This window comes from Penicillium maclennaniae, assembly GCF_028827695.1.
Source record: "Penicillium maclennaniae strain IBT 15551 chromosome Unknown utg000007l:1.0-4884863.0:1.0-4888362.0, whole genome shotgun sequence".
Classification (NCBI taxonomy): domain Eukaryota; kingdom Fungi; phylum Ascomycota; class Eurotiomycetes; order Eurotiales; family Aspergillaceae; genus Penicillium; species Penicillium maclennaniae.
The window spans coordinates 376,647-391,889 of record NW_026623219.1 but is presented as its reverse complement, the minus strand read 5'-3'; the positions used below and the strand labels follow the sequence as shown (position 1 = coordinate 391,889).

Sequence of the window (15,243 nt, the reverse complement as noted above, 5' to 3'; positions counted from 1 at the left end):
TGCATCGCGGCTTTTAACTGGCAAATTCTCCGAGGCACGGAACTCATGCCCTCCCATTGTCCTCCCCGGCTCTGACACGTCCGAATCGTGGCGATGGAAAAGTATCTGCGTTCTTGGCGACAGGACGCGTTGAATCGCGGCCAGCATGAATCCGCTATCTACATTGGAGACAAGGTGCTGGCACTGACAAGTAAGTTTTTCGTCGCGCTGGATTCGATGCTGCAGGGCTGATTTGGAGACTCTACAGATAGCGACTCAGATGCCTTTTGGCTTGCCCAGGTTCACTTCTCGAACAACAACTTCACCCGCGCGCTAGCCTTGTTGTCTCGCAAAGATCTTGTGTCCCGAAGCACCGCCTGCCGTTACCTTGCGGCGCACTGCTACATCAAACAGAACCAATTCGAGCAAGCCCTCTCAATTCTTGGTGAACACAATCCTGCGGACCTGGTTCGTAATCCCAACAGTCGGCGGAAGATTCAGCACCTCGACGGCCAAAACCACGTCACGTTGCGGAATGGGAAGAGCGCGCGTAGCGAGCGAGATGGAGAGAGAGGGGGGGACCGAGGAGGGGAGGATCGCGATCGAGATGATGCCAATAATGTTCGGTTCGAGGCCGCCATGTGCTATCTGAGAGGTCTCTGCTTCGCCAAGCAGAATGCGTTTGACCGGGCCCGCGACTGCTACAAAGACGCGGTGCGAATTGACGTGCAATGTTTCGAGGCATTTGATCAGCTCATGAAGAACTCCTTGATGTCGCCGACAGAGGAGCTTGAGTTCCTTGAATCCCTAGACTTCGACTCGGTTTCCTCCCCCGACCCTACCATTTCCCAGGAAGCAGCACACTTCACCAAAATGCTCTATACAACGCGATTGTCCAAATACTCGTCGCCCGCAATTCTATCGGATGCGACTGAGACACTTTCCACACATTACAATCTCTCGGAAAATCCAGACATACTCTTGTCGCGTGCAGAGGCACTCTACACCCAGTGTCGCTTCGCCGAAGCCCTGGAACTGACCTCCTCCATCCTCTCCACCTCCCAGTCCGGTGAGCTGACGACGACGAACAATTCTAGCATGCCCGCGCACAGTAATCTTGGCCATGCTCCAGCGGTCTATCCGCTCCATCTGGCCTGTTTATATGAGACCGGAGCTACCAATGCGCTTTTCCTGCTTTCCCACATGCTTGCAGACCATGCTCCCGAAGAACCGTATGCCTACTTGGCCATCGGTGTCTATTACCTCGCCGTGTCGAAGATCGCCGAGGCCAGACGGTTTTTCTCAAAGGCATCCTTACTTGATCCCCACTCGGCACCAGCATGGATTGGATTCGCCCATACCTTCGCTGCTGAGGGTGAGCATGATCAAGCCATCGCGGCTTACAGTACGGCGGCGCGGCTCTTTCAAGGCAGTCATCTGCCGCAACTATTCTTGGGTATGCAGCATTTGGCCTTGAACAACATGTCTCTCGCCCATGAGTATCTCTGCGCTGCGTATGCCATGTCGACTGGATCGGTCCCGGGCTCTACGCCTAGCCTCCCCCCCAATCTTGCAGCTGCACCGCTTGGTGGAGATCCCCTCGTTTTGAATGAGCTTGGTGTAGTCTTTTACCACCAAAACAACTTGGGCGCAGCCGTGGAGTTGTTCCGACAAGCCCTGGCGTTGGCAACTTCTCTTCACTGTGAGCCTGGCGCGTGGGTGGCTACTCGTGCTAACCTCGGGCATGCTTTGCGACGCCTGAGCCGTCTGCATGAGGCTCTTCGCGAATTCGACGAGTGCCTTCGTGTAGGCGCGGCTGGAACCAGCATGGGGTACTCGCCCTTCTTAGGCGGTGGGCGGGTGGCTCCTCGGCCGTTGCCACGGCATCGGGCGTTGGTGGCTACGAAGATCGCGGTCTGGTCGGATCACTGCATACGTCACGAGGACTTCTCTTGCTGGAACTCGGTCGCACGACCGAAGCAGTGACCGCTCTGCATGAGGCCGTTCGAGTATTGGGGGCGAGCGGGGGCGGGGATGCCGCCGGCGGGGCGGGCGTTGCTGGCACGCTCCTTTCCCGGGCACTCGAACTCTGGGCCCTTGAAGGACGCGAGAAAGATCGTAAAATGATGGAGGAGGCAGCTCGATCACAAAGTCGGAGTTCCAACCGCTCTCGTGAGGTTCGGGGTAAAGAACGACATACGCAGGATGACAGCTCGCGGCGTCGCGCACGTCCAGAACCTTCCGAGGAATGGACCGACGAGGTGACCCATGCAGCTACACCCGGTGCAACGGAGACAGAAATCGCCGAAGAGAATGTTGAGTCTGTTCTTGATGAAGAGGCTGACGGACTCCTTCGCCGGGCATTGGGTCGCGTGCGCCCCGGTCGACAGCGCCGGTCCGCTATGCCGGCCACCCCCGACGCGGAGATGAATGATACACCAGCGCGTAGTCGCAGGCATCACCGGAGCCAGTCCCGACAGTGAGGTTCTTACATTGCATTACCGGCGTTATGGAGGGAAAGGAGGCGCTTCAGGGGGGCGCATAGGCGAAGCGAAGTTATGTTACTATACCAAGGGTTTTTCACCTAATAGACTTATGAAAGTTCCGCATTGGAGTTCCACATCTTGAGCCAGTGCTCTTTCATCCGGGTTTCTTTCTCTTTTGCTCTTTCAGTCCAGCTGCGACTCTTTTGTCAGGTAATCGGGCCAGCTACCCACGTGACCTTTACCTAGGGACAGATCCATGGATTGCCCACGGGCGTGGCTTGTCGAGTGAAAACGCCCCTTGAAACCGCAAGGCTGCAGAATGAATATCAGACTGAGAAGTGAGATGGGCACGTGAGGTCTTTCCTTTCTATTTCTTATCCCATCTGTTCACATTGTCTTTCTTTTCTCCGACCCTTGATTTAGGGGTTTGTCAGGCGCCACTGCCGCTCTGGATTGCCGCTAATTGTGCTTAGCTTGACTCTTAGCCCACACCTAAGGCTGAACGCACATGAAACTATATGTAGGCTTCACACATTAATAGGCAAAAGCTGCGAGGGAATGGAATGGTCCCTTTGGCCCCCTCTGGCCCCTTCGTGTTGGGGACGTGATGATGTGGGGGGCCGGTGGTAGAGTGGCTACGAAGGCTTTGCGTGGGGCAACAAGGCTACAACATCTTCTTAGCTTCCGATTTCTTTGGCCAGGGCGGAGCACTAAGCCTCACTCAGTCTGGACCCTGTCCATCGAACAGGGATGATGGGTGATGGGTGATGGGTGATGGGTGATGCCTTACTTTCCCTCGAACGCAAAAGAGATCGTGATCGGACAAGACGTGGCCAGGGGGGTCAACAGAGTCCCGAGTTTAAAAAGACGCGTTCCCTGGGGCTAAAAGTGGGCCTAGACGCAGGCACCGAAAATGTAGCACTTGCGGGAATGACGCGACGGGGGCCCCACCGTCCTTGGAAAGTGATCACCTTGAATCCATTCCTCTCTGTTCGAGCTTGATCGTCCTTTCGAACTTTCCTTCTCTTATATTTCCCCCCCTTCTCTTCGTCCAGACCTCCGAAGAGATGCTATTGCCACCATGACCGCGAAATACCCCGTACTACGCCCGCGACGCGGCCTGTCAATGCTATGCATCATTGCTTGCCTCTCCTGTAGCGTCATTCTCGCCATCTGGTATGGCATGAACTCCGATCGTGACTACATCCACCCCGTCCTCACACAATTGATTCCCGCAGGCCACTGTGCTTGTCAAACATCTACCACCTTTCAATGCTCCACCTGTCTCTCTTGTCCCGAGACAAGTCTGCAAATACCGTCGTCCCCTAGGTGGTCGTTCGATTACGCTCGCGACGCCCGCAATGAGGCTCTCGATAGCAGCCAATGCGGAGCGGCGTTTCCAGGCCTGTTTGAAGATGTTGCGCGCGGTCAGAGATACTGGCGGGCCCTTCAAGGCTTAGTAACCGAGGACCTCGATGCCATCCATTTACAACCAGGCATGGCGCGCGTCTTCATATCACAAGGTCACCTGCATGTGGTCGCTGCGCGTGCCAAGGGCGAGGATCACCGACGGAAAATTCTGGGAGTTTTGAGCTCGATCCATCGTGCGCTGGCCGCCGACCAGGATCGCGCCTTACGCCGCGACATCGAGTTCGTCTTCTCCGTGGAAGATAAAGTGGAGGACGTGACGAGTCCAGAATACCCGGTTTGGGTCTTTGCCCGCACCCCAACCGAAGAGGGGGTGTGGCTCATGCCGGACTTCAGCTTTTGGGCCTGGGATAACCCTACCAACTACATCGGCCCATATGACCAGGTGGTCGATCGCATCACCAGATTGGACATTCCGTGGGAGGAGAAAAAGCCGCAACTTGTATGGCGCGGCAAGCCAAGCTTTGCGCCGAAGCTGCGTCGCGCATTGATGGAAGCCGCGCGCGATAAACCCTGGGGCGATGTGAAGCAGGTCGAGTGGTCCTCGGGTACCAATGTGCTCAAGATGGAGGACCACTGCCATTACATGTTCATCGCTCATGTCGAAGGTGAGAGACCAGATCCGTGACAGTCTTCTTTGTGGATCCACAATTAACACATTCGTTGTAGGACGATCATACTCCGCATCCCTCAAATACCGACAAGCCTGTAATTCAGTCATCGTCGCACACAAACTCCAGTACATCCAACATCACCACTACCTCCTCGTCTCCGAAGGCCCGAACCAGAACTATGTGGAAGTCGAGCGCGACTTCAGCGACCTCGGTGAGAAGATCGAGCCTCTTGTCCGCGACAATGGGGCCGCAGAGCGCATCGCCAATAACAGCGTCAAAACTTTCCGCGAACGGTACCTCACACCAGCCGCCGAGGCTTGCTATTGGCGTTCGCTATTCAGCGGCTACAGTAGCGTGTGGAATAGCACAGTAAATCCTTGGTCCGACCGAGACGGCAAAGAGCGCGGTCTCCGGTATGAGTCCTTTGTGCTGCTGGAAAGTCCGAAAATGTTCGAGTTCAGGGCTGATCATGCCGTCCTGTGATTTTTGCCTAAACCCTTATAGAGTGCTACGACCCTAATCTTTACAGCATAATGTTAATATCTTCCCCCGCGCCGCCTGGGCGGAGTTGGGGAAGACTGATGTCAATTAGCAACAGAGGCGTTCAACGCAACAACGTGATACCACAGCGTCGATATTTTTTTTGAATTGCTTTCTATTCCTTTGGGTTTTTGGCAGATAGAAATACCAGCTTCATACAATGGAGACTTGAATTGCTTCTAATGGTTGGTTCCCTGATTGCTTCGTTAGACATGGAGGATATTTGAGATATGAAAAGCTGCTCTTGGATGAGCCCGAGGTGTATCTAGGCATATCCCTGGACTGTAAATGCACCCTATGCTCGTGTCTCGGGATCTCTTTTGTGTCAGCGGCAAGTGCTCTGATGTCTCCAGCGCTTCCATGATTTCGGCCGTTGAGCATTCGTCATCTCCGAACTCTGTGAACACAGGCGAAAAAAGATATCGTGACCTAGCAACCTCGTAGGTTTAGAACATCTGGAAGAGATTTCAAGATCTACACCCGGTCAGGCGATCGACGCACACCCTCTGGGGTAGTTTATGTCAATCAAACTTGGATCGTCCCCAGGGCCTGAGTTCGAACATTCAAGGTACCTGACCATATATCTTCCTCGAAACAGCAAAACAATCAGAGTTACATCGATCCTATCGCCAGTTAACATTCGCTGGGAAAATACCAGGTCATAAACAGAAATATTCAATACGAAAACCCTCTCACCTCTACGACTATACATGAAGCTAATATAGTAAGATCGGAGAGTTGCCCTTGATGTAAGGTATTATTTTGCCCTCCATTTATCAGCAAACGCTTTTCCCGTCATCACGACAAAAGAAAGACACCAAACGCCTTTGTGAAACTCGGCCCAATATCGGTGAGCAAGTTGAAAGTCATGGAACAGCAGACCCAGACATTTTTGACAGGACAGAACATTCAAGGGGGACCCGACAAGAAGTGAAGAGAAAAAAAGAACCAAAAATGGACAAGAAAAAAATGCGCAAAAGGAGTCAGTAATTAAGTCCTTCCACGAGGTCGTACAGAAGAGATGACATGACACCGAGACCCCTTGACGCTCCTACTCTCATTTTGTTTCCGAGGTTCATAACTGTTCTGAACCGTGTGTGCTTCACTTTTCTCTTTCCTTATTATTTCCGGGAGTTCAACATGGACACCGAAAGCAAACACAGTGCCCAGGAAACTATTCAGGATGTGGACTTTGTCCAGCAGGATCTTCAGTCGAAGGTCTCGAAGCCGTTGGTGAGCTAAGATTTTCTCTTCGGCGCACTTGTTACCTTTGTTGACTTTTCCTAGTGGATTCTAATCGTGCTGACGATCCTTTCTTCGACTTTTCTGTTCTCGCTCGATAATACCATCGTCGCGGATGTGCAGTCTCCCATCGTCGATCAGTTCGGGGAGGTAGGGAAATTGAGTTGGCTGGGTGTGGCCTTTGTGCTTTCGGGCTCCGCGACGATTATTACCTGGTATGGACCATCGGGTCATCTTGGGGATACTATTGACAGTGTTGCAGGGGAAAATTGTTCGGGATCTTTAGTGCCAAATGGCTGTATCTGACCTCCGTCGTTCTCTTTGAAGCTGGCAGTGCGCTTTGTGGAGCTGCTCCCAGTATGAATGCGTTTATTGTTGGCCGTGCTCTTGCGGGCTTGGGGGTTAGTATGAGCATATCCCGTGGGCTTCTCACGTACTGACGAGTTACAGGGCGCGGGCATGTACTTGGGCTGCATCACGTTGCTATCACTCACCACTTCTGTTCGACAGCGGCCGAATTACATGGCACTCACCGGGATAAGTATGTTGTTTCATATTTTTGGAGGCTTGTCAGACACTCACCAAGACTGTAGCTTGGGGAACTGGAACCGTGCTTGGACCAGTGTAAAATTCCCCATTAGGTTTTTCAAGAGCCAATGCTGAAAGCATGATAGGGTTGGTGGTGCATTCTCGGAAAACCCACACGCAACCTGGCGGTGGGCCTTCTATATCAACCTATGCATTGGCGGTGCTTTTGCTCCCGTCTACATCTTCTTCCTTCCCCGTGGTGATCCCCAGGAAGGCATGACGCTCACGCAGAAGCTGCTACAGATCGACTATCTCGGCATGGTGTTGAACGTGGGTGCTTTCACGGCCTTGATCATGGCTATTACTTTCGGAGGAAATCTCTTCGACTGGGCCGCTGGACAGGAGATCACGCTTTGGGTGGTTGGTGGTGTCCTGCTGCTTCTGTTTGTTCTACAGCAGCGGTTCACCATTGGCACCACGGACACGGAGCGCATTTTCCCTGCTGATTTTCTGCGCCAGCCTCTGATGTGGTTGCTTTTTGCACTCATGTGTTCTGCCTCGACGTGTGTATTTGTCAGTCGCAATGATCTTGATCGCGTTTGAGCTAGCTGACAAAATGCAGGTTCCCACTTACTACATTCCTCTGTATTTCCAATTTGTGAGAGGGGACTCAGCTCTGACTGCAGCAGTGCGACTGCTTCCCTTTATCTGCCTAATGGTCGTCTCCGGCTTCGCAAATGGCGGGTTCATGTCCAAGTTTGGATACTACATGCCATGGTACCTGGCCGGTGGAGTCCTGACAACCATTGGAGGCGCCTTGATGAGTCCGTATATCATCTCGACCATAGGACAAACAGCTAACACTGCTAACAGGCACTATCGATGAGAATTGCTCGAACAGCCGAGTCTACGGCTACTCTGTCCTTATCGGAATCGGCGCTGGCATGTTCATCCAAGCAAGCTTTTCAGTAGCGCAAGCCAAAGTCACCCCGTCCCGAGAACCGGATGCTTCGTCTTTCATTGCATTGGCACAGAATCTCGGCATTGTCCTCGCATTGGCCATCTCTGGAGCCGTGTTCCAGAACAAGGCAATCGACGAACTACAGAAGATTCTTCCTCACCTGCCGCGAGATGTGCTCCGGGGAGCTATCTCGGGATCGAACAGTGCTGTCCTGAAGCAGATCCCGGCAGACACAAAGGTCAAAATACTCCATGCTGTCGTCGATGCCATGTCTCGTACGTATTACTTGGTAGTAGGTGCAGGTGCATTGACGATTATCGGGTCGCTTTTCATGAAAGTAAGTCCACTGACCAGGAACTACAAACATGTGGCTAACAAGACAATAGCGCGAGAGAATCTTCATGCAAGCTGCTGCCGCCGCGTGAATGAGCCAGCCTTAACTTGTCTACCCGGCTATTCTGAGGGACACTATTTTTAGGCAGCATTGATTAAAAGTCGAGAAGAGGTCGGTGTGAGCATCATAAAGTCAGTCATGTATCGAGATTTCAAGAATATGTATTACCGATCCAGTCCATCATGTCTAGAATCCATCCAAAATGCTAGCAGACAGCGAAAACCCATACCAAACCGTAGCTACAAGCGCAATAGCATTAATATGAATCGACATTGCATGGTTAACTGCAAACCCCCGATTCGCCCGGTGAATCTTGCCTTCGTCCCGATCGGCCGAACTCTCCTTATTTTCTGTACACATATCAGCGTCACTACCACCACTTCGACACAATTGACCAGGTCTCACCATGAAGCGCCCGTCTCACCAGCGACGCGCTTGTAGTCCTCGGCCCATAAATGAACCAGTTCAAAGATCCCATCACCAGCACTACGCCCAAAGGCACGGCACTCCAAACATCCTGAGCCAGCGACACAATGCTGTATGGTGGCCGGGTGGCGGCGGTTAGTGCGGCGAGGCCGACTTGGCAGCCAAAGTAGACGGGGAAGATGCGTTTATTTAAGGTAATGAATTCGCGCATGGGAAGGGCTTGGTAGCAGATTTTGGTGTTGACGAAGCTCTGTGGGGGTGGTCAGTACTTATAAAATTATGATTGGGAGTGGAGTGAAAGGGGCAACTTTGGCTTACTTGGTACACCTCTGTGCCGAGCAGGGCGCCATAAGAGAGGAGGTGGTAGGGGAGGAGGTTCCCCATTGTCTTGAGGACGTCCATGTTGCTGAGAAGTTGGGTAGTGAGTAGTGAGCAGTGAGAAGGGATCAGCGATGCGTGATGGGTCGTCAGTGGTTTGTAAGCAGTGTGTGCAGTCTTCAAGTAGATGTGTCCGAGAGTCAGGCTAGTTCGACTATAGAGGGAGGTTGCACCAGAACAATCCTTGGATCCAAATGGTCAGCGTAAATCTGGCTGCCTTAGGCTTGGCAGCTGACGGACTTTTCGCCGTTAAAGATTCTGATTCGAGCTAGTGGTAGATTGACACAATTTGATTTGCTGGTCGTTGCATAATCTGTTGATGGTGGTGATTGGTAGATGGCGGTGGTCGTGCCCTAAGTTCGTATCGTGAAGTTGATGTTCGGTGGCGCCGACGACTTGAATGAAAAGAAAATGTACAGAGTCGAGCCTGTCTAGCGGCATTTGGATTTATATTTAATTCCTTGGAGTTGTTTGTTCACAGTCAGTGGGATGTTCTCGGTTCCCTGATGTCTTCTATAGGTTTAAAACGGTTGAATTCTATTGAACATCCAGCTCTATGCAATTTAGAGCCTATAGGTCCTCTAAACTACTAAACAAAGAACATCGGTCAAAACTTAGGGGTATTTCCCAGAGATGTCGTGATTCGATCTAGTTACGACTTTAAGATCCCAGCGACTTATCGCCATTACCGAGGTCGGTCCGCGGGCGTCGCACAGTGTACCAGTCCATCAGTCCAAGGCCATAGAAAAGTGAAACCGGCCGCTCCGCAGCCATCACCAGGGTGAAAGTGTCACACATATGTCTCTGAGACAGAAAGACCCATTCCTCGATTTTGGCCACATGGCAGTCGCAGGGTTCTGCCCCTATCGAGCCGCCTCCAGGGCCTCCTAGATAGGGCATACTAGACACTGGCTAGGACATGGGTACATGCAAAGATTGAAACTTACTGACATAGCGGTGAACTGCAAGATCCATCTCACTAGCATGCTATTGTGTCCACCTTCTGAATGAGGTAGGAGATACCGACTTTTTTGGGCTTTGCGCAGTCCGGGGCATATTCGGATTCTAGTCATTGCGCTTTCAGCTTAAGTTCCGAGAAATGAGGAAACCAATATGGGATGCTATGTTGAATGGCTAGAGGTAAGGTAAGATACCAATCACGTTATTGAATGTCTTTGGAAAGTACTGTGAGACATTAGGTTAAAATGACAGTATAGATCGGTTTAGAGAGTACCTAGTACCAGCAGCGCTTGGGCTATGGCATGCATTGAATTCCCGAAATGACTGGGAAACTATCGTCGTGAGTCGAGTTTTTCCTGGCTCACCAAGGGCCTTTAATATTAAGGCTCATTCAGAGGACTCCTAGGAATAGCCAAGAGTAGCGCCAAAGCATTTCACACTATTCTCGCCACTCCGAGTGGCTCCAGATAACCCGAACAGGCTCAAATACGAAGCCATCGCCATCTTCATAGGTGCTACACCACATCCCAAATGGCCGATAGCTGAAGAATTAGGGCTGGCGCCATAGCAGGCCACTGCATCATCACAAAGTCCTTGATACGTGGAACGACTGCAGCCAAACCAAGAAAAAGGCTGCAAGAATAGCCTGTCCGAGAAAAAAAAACATCTCAACATAAGAATAAGCTGAGAAAGGCAAAGTGACATCAACCCACCACGGACCCATCACGCGGCTGAGAGACTTGATTCATCCCCGGTCCATTTTTAGACCGACTATTACCCCGGGACAGCCGTTGCACAAGTGCGTGTCACCGTGAGATTCATGCTTTTTTTGCACATGGATTGCACCAGTATAAATGCTCGATGTTCGGCAGCCTGTCGGTACCGACTGTCCGCACGCGACAGTTTCCTTTTATTTAATGATCGTCAACCATGTTGAAGGATAATTGACATATTGAAAACGATTAAAATCGAAATCAGCAATCATGAAAGCCGAGAAAATACCTGAGTCGCCGAATAGTGAAGATTCGCCGGGACGGAAGGAAGATCTGTTGGAGCGACGGCGCCTTCAAAACCGACTGTCACAGAGGAACCATCGTAGGTCTTCAAACCTGCATTTAATATCGTCTATGGCTAACGTGGAGCCAGGCCGCAAAATTAGAGATCGAATCGCAAAGCTGCAGGAACGTGTTATTGCAAATGAGCTTAGGGCTTCGGCTGCTCTCAACGGCTGGGACCAACCATATGCGCCAGCACCTCTGCTTTCCAGTCGCCACTTCTCTCATTCTCACTTCAACATGAATCCTAGGGAAAATCTAAGTGCCGACCCATCTACACAATCTTGTCAATCCTACATACCCACTGCTTCCTGGTCTCGAGATATGGCTCTCCCTTCATCCCCAGGGCTCATAGGAGATCAGACATGCTTCATCGATGGTGAACTTCCATCTGGAGCTATAGACTCATCACCTGCAGCCTCGGAATTGACTGGAAACACTGCTATAGAGCTTCCAGGAGGTCCAAGTGGGAGTATGTTTCAGGATTTATTCACCACTAGAGAACCTCTTCCAGCAGAGACCCCAAACAACCTAAACCAGCCTCTGTACTATGTCGCTACAGGTAAGCATATCTACAATTGCTACAATCACAATTGCATTAGACATTAACCTGTATGAGCTGAAATGCAGAAACGGCACTACCTCATATCCTCCAATTTCTAAGCACCATATCACCCCAATCCAAAATCATCGTTCTTGTCCTTCCAAACTCCGCCTCGGCAGCCACAGCTGGGTATCCGTCACCAGCACCAACACTAGAAAGTGGACTGGAGCCACTGTCGCAGCCACAGATAAATGCGCCCCTGGCGTGCAAATGCCAAACGCAGATCGCACACGGGATGTGTTCAGCTCCATGACTCTTCATGCCGGGATTTCATCACTCAAGATCCAGAGTCCTCCCAGTGGAGGGTTTCCAGGGATCAGTTTGTGAGATGCCAGGAAAGTGCTTATTCTAGGTCATTCTCTCAAACTTGATTCTATCCTGATATATGGCTGGTGTGGATAGGGGATGCGCTGAAAGTGTACATCATAGAGTATGAGCACTCTTTATGAAACCTAGTTTGAAGAATATGGCGGACTGAGCCTTCGGTAGGAATGGATTTATATGCGATGGTCGTTGAACTTGTAATTTGGCTTACAAAAGACCTAATATTGAAGGCTGCTCATGCCTATTCAAGGCCACGGTCGCCACTAGCAGCGAACAGCAGATGATGTAAACCGACAACGTCTGATTGAAGCTGACTGGGACCATGTGAGGACCGGCAATCTGTAGCTACAAAATTTAATAGAATGATCTCAGAGAGATAAGCAAGATCTCAAACATGATATCTTCACAATAAGACATATAAGTACTGTCACAATTTGGTCCCAAGGCACCCGGAATCCCATAGGCACAGAGAACATGCGACTTAGAATGAGCGACATAAATACGACATCAGCACCAACTTGTAAGAGAAGCACTAATATCTAATCAAAGTGAATGCGCCACAGCTCCCGATCACAATCAGTCTTATACCCCGTGCGGGTATGCAGCATCGCCGTGTTATCGCTTATGAGCAGATCTCCCTTCTCCCACTCAAAGCGCAAACACACCCGATGGTCATAAGTAATTCGATCCACAACCCCAACCAGACTGGGATGGTCATTCTCAATTGTGACATCACATGTTGAGAACTTGGTCTTGCTGGAGTCCCATGGCTGGTGCCAGCGTACACAGGGCAGTCCGGAAACAGGGTGTTTCACAATCAGTGGTAGGTTCTTCAACTTTGCGTTCCAGAACCCGTCGTTGTCCATTGCCCATGTGATGTTCTTCAGGCGCGCAGCTGTCCATGGGAGGGGGAGGTACCGGAAGAATAATCGCGAGCTGGCGAAGAGTGTATACCCGCTTCCTTTTGTTGCGGTCGCTGGGCAGGTGAAGAATTGGTAGCCCGGTGGACATTGAACTTTTTTCGTTTCTCCTGTGGTGGGATCAGTGACTTCTTCAAACTTGAACATTCCGTCGAAGTGCATAGGCATGGCCTCGTTCGAGGTGACGTTGTTGCCCAGCTTGTCGGCGCGACCGGCATCGCGGACTTTTTGGATGATTCCGAAGCTCCATGGAAGAATGCTACCAAGCTGCTCCGCAGCCTTGACGTATAATTCTTCCTCAAGAGTCTCTGAGAAGCCGCGCAGGATAACAGGTGACATACTATTTGAAAGCTGGCGGACTTTGCGCATAGGCAGAATGCGGATTGAAGGGGGTGGGTTGACATTATCGATGTCGGCAGGGCGAATGATAAGTCCGCAGGATAGAGATGCTCGAATTTCACGGAGACACCATCTTCAGCCCAGTTGAAGAGATCGGACTTTTCGCGAAAGTAAAATGGCTGGCCATTCTTGTAGATAAGGTCGTGGGTGTAGCGTACGTCTTCGGCGTGCACGGTGCGATATGAACCATCCACGCCCACTGCGACAGATGCATGCCACGGAGTGAAGCCGAGAGCTCCACGAAGCTGTGGAATAAGAGATACTGACAGCTTCTTTTCTCCTGCGGATTCGTGAATGGATAATCGGACATAGTCATTTCGATTGGCTTTGATTGCGGCGGCGAACATCTTGCCGCGGACGATCATCTGGCGCGCGATTTGGGCAATCTGGTTCTGTCTCGCCCGTTTTGACAAACTCTGAGTCTGCTCTTGATGCGCGAGGTCTTTGGTTAGGAATTTGATGTATCCGCGATACGTCAAGCAGGTATCGTTGTCGGTCTTGATTGCTTCGTCGGCATCGAAGCTTGGGTCACCGTGTAAGTGCCTGAGTTCGCGACGAAGACAACTAGCGTGAGCAAGATAGAAAGCTTTGGCAGCCTCTGGGCTGTCTGTCTTGACCCATGGATGCTCAAGCAGTTCGAATAGACGGATGAATTTGATATTGCGAAGACCCTTCTCTATGGCCATCTGGCGCAAGTTCTCTCCGTAGTCCCAGACAGTCTCATCTGGAACCCCAAGAATGTCTAATGACTAGTTAGAGAGTCTCGTTATGGTAAAGCGGGAATCTTACCATTGTACACCAGTCCGTCTGAGCTGATGTATACCTCGGCCCCAGGCTCGTATACCTGGGCGATGTTCTCGCAAAGTCCATTCAGATGCGCAAGCGCCAACTCTTCGCCAAAGTCAGGCATTGTGCCCAACACCTTGTCTCTTGAATTGGGTGACTTAAAAGGAAAAGCAGGAAGAATCATGCGGATCGGTTCTCGGTGTTTAACTCGCTCCTCCACGGTGGGGATGAAGGACTCGAGTCCCTTCCAGGAACCACCATTCTTCTCATAGTCGACACCATAACTCTCGATGACCTTGAGAATATCAACGGCCATTTTTCTATCGCTTGAGTCATTGTCAGAGTGAATTGGTGTTGTGACGTCTCCGTAGAGACTATCATTCGCGTGGTTTGTAGCGCCATTACCGTTTGCGGTAATCGGAATGTGATCGGCGCTGTCAAACTCGGACGGCGCGCGATCCACAGTCATGATGCTGATTGGGAGAGTATCGGTAGATTCTGCTTCCTGAGAATGAGTTATGCCATTTGGGGAGGCTTTTTGCGGATATAGGGTCGGCAGCTTTTTCGCAGTAGGTGCGTGGGCAACCATCGTGACCGAAGTTGAATTTGGGTGACACTGATTCTGAATGTCTGTCGCTCAAGTCTAGTTTCCAATGTAGAGACCGAAGATAATCTCTAGTATGTCAATATCCCCCCGGGATGGAATAGATCTGAGTGCATCAGAGCGACATCCTGCCATATAAGTACGCGTAGACTCGCCATCGCATGCAGACGTGTAGAGTTATCAGCCCCATACTGTGCCCACAGGTCATGACACTCCGAACGATGACTGTGCTTGTCGCTGCGGACTCAGACAGCGGGGATGAGGTTGAACCTTCAAAGCTGATGAATCGCTCTATTCGTTCTATTTGTCCTGTACAACTCGAACTTGATGACGTTTGGCTCTGTTTCCCTGTGATCAGAGTCCAGAGTGAGATGTACTCTAGTGATGAAACAGAACAGGTCAACCTTGCCCGTAAGGAGAATTTTAGTCGCCAATCCACGAAAGGATCAACTTAGGAAAATGCAGAATGATGAAATGTGAGTTAGTGTCAGCAGAGCCCACTCAAGACCGACGGGGCAACGGAGAGTAAACGATGGGCCAAAAATGTCCCCGGAGGACCCCGTCAAAGTGCCAATTCCCGATTACTACCTTTGCATTTAGGTACAACGATGAGCT

General features: G+C 51.1%; 5 protein-coding genes across 5 annotated transcripts; 3 read left to right on the top strand and 2 right to left on the bottom strand.

Annotated features, from left to right (window-relative positions):
* Nucleotides 1–93: 93 nt before the first annotated feature.
* On the top strand, nucleotides 94–2,462 carry N7477_007357 (anaphase promoting complex subunit CDC16; the record flags this gene model as incomplete). The annotated part of the gene is made up of 3 exons (XM_056969020.1): nucleotides 94–190; nucleotides 248–1,785; nucleotides 1,806–2,462. 3 exons carry the CDS (start codon nucleotides 94–96, stop codon nucleotides 2,460–2,462), a joined length of 2,292 nt encoding a protein of 763 aa, XP_056819052.1.
* Nucleotides 2,463–3,546: 1,084 nt separating this feature from the next.
* Nucleotides 3,547–4,990, top strand: N7477_007356 (uncharacterized protein; the record flags this gene model as incomplete). The annotated part of the gene is made up of 2 exons (XM_056969019.1): nucleotides 3,547–4,501; nucleotides 4,563–4,990. 2 exons carry the CDS (start codon nucleotides 3,547–3,549, stop codon nucleotides 4,988–4,990), a joined length of 1,383 nt encoding a protein of 460 aa, XP_056819051.1.
* Nucleotides 4,991–6,187: 1,197 nt separating this feature from the next.
* On the top strand, nucleotides 6,188–8,203 carry N7477_007355 (MDR family MFS transporter; the record flags this gene model as incomplete). Its single annotated transcript, XM_056969018.1, has 9 exons — nucleotides 6,188–6,280; nucleotides 6,335–6,504; nucleotides 6,552–6,690; nucleotides 6,740–6,830; nucleotides 6,883–6,913; nucleotides 6,964–7,390; nucleotides 7,440–7,641; nucleotides 7,691–8,115; nucleotides 8,165–8,203. The coding sequence occupies 9 exons, from the start codon at nucleotides 6,188–6,190 to the stop codon at nucleotides 8,201–8,203; spliced, it is 1,617 nt and encodes a 538-aa protein (XP_056819050.1).
* Nucleotides 8,204–8,358: 155 nt separating this feature from the next.
* N7477_007354 (DUF4149 domain-containing protein) lies at nucleotides 8,359–9,000 on the bottom strand (the record flags this gene model as incomplete). The annotated part of the gene is made up of 3 exons (XM_056969017.1): nucleotides 8,359–8,522; nucleotides 8,578–8,848; nucleotides 8,917–9,000. The coding sequence occupies 3 exons, from the start codon at nucleotides 8,998–9,000 to the stop codon at nucleotides 8,359–8,361; spliced, it is 519 nt and encodes a 172-aa protein (XP_056819049.1).
* Nucleotides 9,001–12,458: 3,458 nt separating this feature from the next.
* Nucleotides 12,459–14,613, bottom strand: xanB (isocyanide synthase xanB; the record flags this gene model as incomplete). The annotated part of the gene is made up of 3 exons (XM_056969016.1): nucleotides 12,459–13,145; nucleotides 13,181–13,980; nucleotides 14,028–14,613. 3 exons carry the CDS (start codon nucleotides 14,611–14,613, stop codon nucleotides 12,459–12,461), a joined length of 2,073 nt encoding a protein of 690 aa, XP_056819048.1.
* Between the last annotated feature and the right edge of the window lie 630 nt (nucleotides 14,614–15,243).